Below are 7,402 nucleotides of genomic sequence, written 5' to 3' on the forward strand. Positions count from 1 at the left end.
AAAAAAAAAAAAAAAAAAAAAAAAAAAAAACACATCTTAGTAAAACCAATACCTTCTCAGCTTCGCATCGAAGCTAAAATTTAGAATTTATTCCAATTTATATTTTAAAACTAAAATCCTTAAAAATAAATCTGTTTTCATTTAAAGTCTTTGGAATATGTTGTTTATGTTCAAGAACTATTGCAATTAATTACATAGTTCGAGTTAGTTCGTAATTACAAATCGAATTTGTTCTTGTCAGATTTTCTGGGTTTATGCCACTTAGAAACGAACGGTGTAGTTGCAAATGTACTTTCCTTTTTTTTTTCAATCCAAATATGGATAATTTTGGTTTAATACATCTACACGACTCATACGAAAAATCATATTTTTACTTCATGAACCGTACAAAATAACATTGTATATTTTTATGATTCGTTAACTAATACTTAAAAACGACAATATTAACATACATAAATACTCAATATGTACATTACATATAATTACATAAGTAGAAAATAAAAAGCTCTTTAACATAAAGACGTTCTAGAGTGATTATAACCATGTAAAAATTAAGATTTGTTACTAACGAGTCAATTTTATGATATGTAACTAAACTAAAAATGGTCTTGTTTCAATCATAAATACATTTGTAAAAATTAAATTGCATTTAATTTTAATTATTAAAATTAGGCGTATAAACTCTAGTATTCTTTATAAGCCCGTAAAATATCTGGTACACTGTTATATATTGAAATGACTTAATGTGGAAAACATTTGATAAAATCAACTCATTTTTATTTCAAAGCAACTTTTCTTCCGATTATATATAACAGTGGGATAGAGTGGTGTTAGTTATTACAACTTGTACATTATAACCTTTATGAATTTTTCCTTTATAGGTACCAAAGTTTGTATGAATTATATTTAATCTAAAAGTTCTAAGCTTGCATACAAATAAAATTAAAGCAATAAATTAATATTTTTAATTAAAATAAAATGTTTTACTGGAATCAGTCAAAATGTAAAAATTTACCTCAAGGTAGGATAAGTTGTTACAATATATATGATATAAAATTCTAAAAATAACAAAGAAGGGTAATATTTATTATAAAATATAATAATAAAAATAGTCATGCGAATTAAAATATTATAAACAAAAAAATTAAATGTCAATTTATGCAATTTTATTATTTCTTTTGAAAAATACTTTTTATGCGGAGATTTTATATTTATTTATACACTTTGACCTTTGGTTTGTGCAATTTTTTAATTTAAATGAAATAAACTATAATAATTTAATTGTATTAACTATAAAAAAAATGTTTTTTTCATAGTTATAAGTATATCATAACTACTTGTTTCCATACAACTGTAACAACTAACCCCATTTAAAAATTTTTCATATTTATAACAACATTATCACACAAATAAACACTGATATTTTTATGATTATAAACAAAAAATAAAGTAATATTACTCAATAAATAAATATTTAGTATCAAAAATATCTCACCGTATTGTATTGATCTCAAAAAATTAAAATAATATTGTCTCCTAAATTTTACTATTAACACGAAAAACATAAAAATGCTAATAAATTTTGGTATAGGATAAGACAAAATTAATATTTTTACAAAATATTTGAACCAATAATTAATCTATGAAAACATTTGAAAGCATATGAATAGTGCTATTAAAAATGAAATATCTTAATAGTAATAACTAGCCCCGTTCTCCCCTACTTTTATCGTGTATCTTTTTTTTTTTTTAATTTTATTTATTTATTAACATAGAACATTATTTAATAATCTTATCTAACTTTTGAACATTTTTAAAATTACTGTTAGCTTTCAAATCTTTTTATTATACTGATTTTTTTTTTTAGCTCTTGATAGAGAATTTCAGTGTAAAAATCTATCTATCATGTAAAAATCTAAGTGTAAAATAAGTGATAGCCTTTAAAGAATAAATACAAAATTGTAAATTTTCTTGTTTTTACATAGATTATATCTTGACAAAACTCGACCTAAATGATCATTGTTGGGCGGAAAATCTATCAGCCGTTAGTTAAGTATACACACATTATTTGAAATCAATCGATTTGTTAGGCGTACAATGTCCTTTATAAGTATATGTTTTTGTTTACTGGCCAAAGGTGACGCAGAGGCGTCGCATACGAAAATCATTTGACCCGCTTGTGGTGACGCGATGGTCACCAACTCCTACGCTTCGAGTTCAGATGTCTTTTTATTTTACCTAACGGTTTTATTTTAATATATTGCCTATTAAATTTTATCATTATTACTATAATACTGATGTGCCTTGATAAATAAATGTCGCTATTTGACAGTCAATTAATGTAAAATACTGCGTGTAGCGTTTCTTTCTATCTCTCCAAATCATAATGTTTAATGAGTCGTCAGGATAAGATCGCACATAAGTCACTGGAAATGGGCAACCACAGGGATCTTGCCCACATTCATCAACAATTCTTTAGAATCTTAGTAACAATATTGACGATAATAATATGATGCAGTTTAGTTTGGTCCAAACTGCATACTTGTATCAAATTATTCTGACATGTGTTTAAATGTTTTCTTTTGGCAAACGATTAATCGAAGGCGGTTAACTTTTCTATCAATATTGTACAACATAATCCATGCAATGACATTGCACTACATTATATTATAAAAATACTGATAGGTCGTTCAACTTGTCATTTAGTATAGGTTGAATAATATTATAACAGTAGGTATCTAAAATGAAATAAAATTAACGTGGGTACAAGCATTAGATACTTACCATCACTACGACTTTAATTGTATTAGGAAAAATACAAATAATTCAGCGAGACAGCGCGTTGAAGTTATAAAAACACTAAATCAAATAAAATTATTTAGATCGATTACTATTTAACAAAAGTATGCTCCAAATTATCTGCCACTAATTCTTATATTACAAAATCACAAGTATTTTTAATACTCTAATACATTAATATATCTTTAATATCTTAATGCACCAATAGTGATAAGGTTTTTAGACATTGTTGTCTTTTTTCTACAGACATTAGGAAAATCATTTCCCGTCAAATAATATCTATATTTATTGAAATGTTTTTCCCCATTGATCATTTTAAAGCGTTTTATTTTACTTTATCATAAAATAAAACGGGTTTACAGTTTATCGTATTTATATTAGCCAACAACGTTTATCAACATATAAAATTGTTTAAACTAATATTATTTTTTTAATTGAATAAATTTGATAAAATAAAAAAAAACAGGGTTTCTTAATTCGATGAAAATCGAAAGTTGATACGAGTATAGAGATGGTAGCAGAGAATGAATTTTTCGAGTAAAGTAGTTAAAAAATGAACCATTATTGTTAAAGAAATTAAACAATGATTCGTTCTAATATTTGTGAAGATATTTCGTGAGGCGTAGTTAAGGATTCACCCTTAAAATATGCTATAATTAAATGTAGGGTAACATCACCAGAGTATGAGTACTACTGATAAACGAACATTGAATTTTAAATGAAAACTTGTGTAATCTAATTGTAAAAATGTATTGTTAGTAGTTCTTATAGCAAAGAAAAAATCTAATTTAAGTCTAACTGCGATATCTCAATTTTTTTTACAATATCATTAACTGTTCATTGTAAAACTTTAATTTACAACATAAAATATTAAATTATAATTTTTGAGTTAATTATTTATAAAAATAAATTATTATTAACTGTATAAATATTATATTAAAATATAAATTAATAAAGAATTTAAAAAAATAAAAAACTGTCAATTCACTGATGAAGTCACCCTACAATAATAAATATATATGTAGACTGAAAAACTAATGACAGAGTAAATCTTCTATCCAACAAAGGGTAGTAGTAGATATAGGGGTAGTTGTAATTTATGAAAAGTAAAACAAAAAAATGGAATTTTTCATACACAAAAAATGTTAATAATTGCCTTCTCTGATGTGTGCTTATATTCTACATTTGTACGCCTCAACATAGAAATTAATATTATTTATACAATTTTCCACGAATGATAATGAACGGCAGAGAATATTTTTATGGATATTTTGACGGGTGACTTTTATTCTTTGTTTGGAAATTGATTAAAAATAATAGGTTTTTAAATAGAAGTATCAAAAAAAGTTCACTGTGTGATATCTGTAATAATTAAAATATTCTATGTTAAAAAAAATAATTATCATATGGTAAATACCTTAAATTTATTTAATATATTATGGTACATAGATAGTTTTTAACATTTAAAATTACAATTTTGGGTTTACTTAATTATTCGATAATAAATTTTAAATTTTATTCGATAATAAAATTTGTATAACAGGTGTGATCTAACATTTAATGATATATGTACCTTGATCTTTTTTAATTAAAATCTAAAGTTATCATTTTTCAATTGGTTTATTGTTGTATTGCAGGGAAGAATGTCTAATTATAATAATTATAATTTTTAATAGATCGACAAGAGATTTTAATTATTAAAATCTCTTGTCGATCTATTAAAAATCTTGTGATTAGAAATTTTTAAGCGATCATTGTATGCTATTAAAATATGTGTTAATATAATTAGCTACCAGATTACATTATTGCATATATAAAAATTTGCTCAATTAAATTAAATTGATGATTAATTTGTAATTTATGAAGGACGAGATTTTTTTATTTAACATTTTGAATTTTTGTCTATATGAAAAATTTAAAATAATGTCTTAATTAACAGTTATCTTACTCACCATGATCTTTTATAAACATTTAAAGTTCTTCTGAAGACTGTATATTAATTAACATGTTCCGTTTTTAACAACTAAAAAACTTAGTTGTACAATTTTTTTTAAACAGTCACCAAAAAAAAGTTATTTTTTTATTAAAAATGAATTATTTGGTTTACTTCTTTTTTATTTGCCAAACACGTTTTACCCGCGTTATCGTATTCACTGTCGAAAAGCGTACAACTACAAGAATTACACCACCGGACCGCCAACCGGCCGTATTGAAACTGGTTCGCAGTTCGCACTTAGATCATCGCGCAAAATCCTCGAATACCCTTCTCCTCCTGCCCGCCCAGTCATCCCACAGACGGCGTCGAGCATATAGCTCATAAAACCAACGTCCTAATACTTATATGCATTGCCATAGCGTTTATGGTACAGAATACATTTATTTTATTGTTAGTATATTTTCCACGTATTATTTTCTCAATAAATGAATCTTTTGTACGCTTTTTAAGGGCAAAAATATAATTGTCCGATTTTAAGTAGTAATAAATTGATTGCAAAGACCAATTGTTATTATTGCAGAAGAGGTACATTATCAAAGGTTGTTAAATTAAATCAGATGTTCGTTAATCGACTTAAAAAAGTTCAGGCGAAATTAGTGAAATGAGTTTTTCCTACACTTCAAAACTATTTCATAACACTTATGTATATTTTAGAGAAAATTAACAAATATTATTTATTTTTTTAATGGCCGAGAAGTATATCTTGATGATTATTGTTATTTTTATAGTAAATAGGTAGCCGTATAATTTAGGTAGAAGGAATTATAGTATGCAAAATTATAAAAAAGACATCCGGTGGTAATGCCTATTAAATTGAAAAAATTAGAGATAAAGAAGCATTTTTCTTACAACAACGTATTAATGAACGTATTTTATTAACTATTCTATTTATTTATTAAACCATTGCACTTTGCTCTGAGAAATGTCATTAGTGAAACGAATAAACACGTTTCCATCTTCGGAAGACGATTGATTATGTCCGCGATTTCATAACCAACCGCTGGCCTGAGGCTCATTAACTATTTTTCATTTGGTATTATTTTTTAATGTGTGTTACGTGTGCGAACATCTGTTCTAATATAAAAAGAAAAATATCAAATCACGACCGGATGAATGCATTCAAAGTTTCGTTGTTTACTATGATTTTAAGAAAACTAACTGTGAATCTTGTTTAAAATCATATAGCCTGCTGCTACGTTTATGAATTATTCATACATTTTTGTCACATATGATGTTTTAATTAACATATATTGCTTAGTGTCTCTAATATTTAAACAGATCATTTAATGTTAATCATCTAAAAAGGAATAGAACATAATAACAAAACAAAATTAGTCGCCTTCATCGGGAACCTATACATCAAAATGTCAACGAAAATATTACTCATATAAATTATAAAATATTACAATATTATATCAGTTACAACTATCTCTAACGGGTTAATTGAATAATACATTTTCAGATAACGCATAAATTAATAAATTATTTCTATACCTATAAATCAATTAAAAATATACAAGTAAATCCATAACATATCTGAAGAGTGTGATTAAGGTCATGTCACCTCATTTAATATCACGATCTTTGGGTCATGTAATGAGACACAGATCTAAGTAGAGTTATAAATAGATATCGAAAATAATTATTACTATAAAATTTTATGTCTAATATTGTAATTGAAAGATTTATTAAACATTTTTGTTAATATAATATGTAAATATTATAAAAGTATCAACAACTTTGTGTATTTGTATTTTAAGCGTCTATTTAAGGATGTTTTTCAATCGAGCTCTAAAAATTGTTAAATTATTTTATAATATATGTTCTTATAGTTTTCCTTTTTTTTTCAGTATCTTTTTAAAAGTACTCTTTTTAATAAAAATAATAGGTCATCAAATTTTAAAGGGTTTTGGGTTCACGAGCCATCCTTCATAAACACACCTTTGTATACAAGTTAGTTTTATTGTTTTTAAGATATAAAACTTTAAATCATTGTACTAGTTATTAGTGAAATGTTTAGAATATTTTCTAGAGAATATGAAATAAGGTTATGGTGTCTGTACACAGGGTCGTCTCATCATCCGAAACCGGATCACTGGGTCGTTGACTTACAGTGCCCGGAATCTCAGTGTGTGCGCAATACTACCCCAGTAACAGCTTTTATACTGCGACATTACTATATCGATCCTGTGCAAGCAACCCACTAACACAGTCATACGGGGTACGGGCATCAGCACAAACCATCTCTCGCAATCAGCTCTAGACACTTTTCTTATTTTTATCATATACTAACGCATTTATGTAAATATAAAACAATGAAAAAAAAAACATTTGATTGAAGAATTAAACGTTTTTCATTTATTATGTACTAGATATTTTTAAAAGTAAGGTAACAATTACCTAGGTAGCTCTAAGAATAAATAAATTTATTTAAAAATGTTGTTAGTTCATACATTTATTATTACTTAAATATAACAATTCCTATAAAATTTCATCTGTTAGTGATGAACCATTGAAATAAAAACTATCATTGATGTAAAAGAAATGTATACAAGACTTAATTTTTTCAACTTGAAATTGTATTGACTAAAATAAAATAATAATTAA

The 7,402-nt window shown here is 25.5% G+C and overlaps 1 protein-coding gene across 2 annotated transcripts in view; it reads right to left on the reverse strand.

The window, feature by feature from the left end:
• The window catches only part of LOC126907012 (uncharacterized), a 26,335-nt gene extending 21,313 nt beyond the window's left edge, over positions 1 to 5,022 (reverse strand). For both annotated transcript variants that reach the window (XM_050687999.1, XM_050687998.1), the window contains exon 1: positions 4,752 to 5,022. In XM_050687999.1, coding sequence (XP_050543956.1) covers positions 4,752 to 4,770 — 19 coding nt within the window. In that variant the 5' untranslated portion in view covers positions 4,771 to 5,022. The remainder of the gene's footprint in view (positions 1 to 4,751) is intronic.
• Positions 5,023 to 7,402: the final 2,380 nt, after the last annotated feature.

Source organism: Daktulosphaira vitifoliae, unplaced genomic scaffold (assembly GCF_025091365.1).
Source record: "Daktulosphaira vitifoliae isolate Bord-2020 unplaced genomic scaffold, ASM2509136v1 Scaffold_5, whole genome shotgun sequence".
In the NCBI taxonomy this organism is placed as follows: Eukaryota; Metazoa; Arthropoda; class Insecta; order Hemiptera; family Phylloxeridae; genus Daktulosphaira; species Daktulosphaira vitifoliae.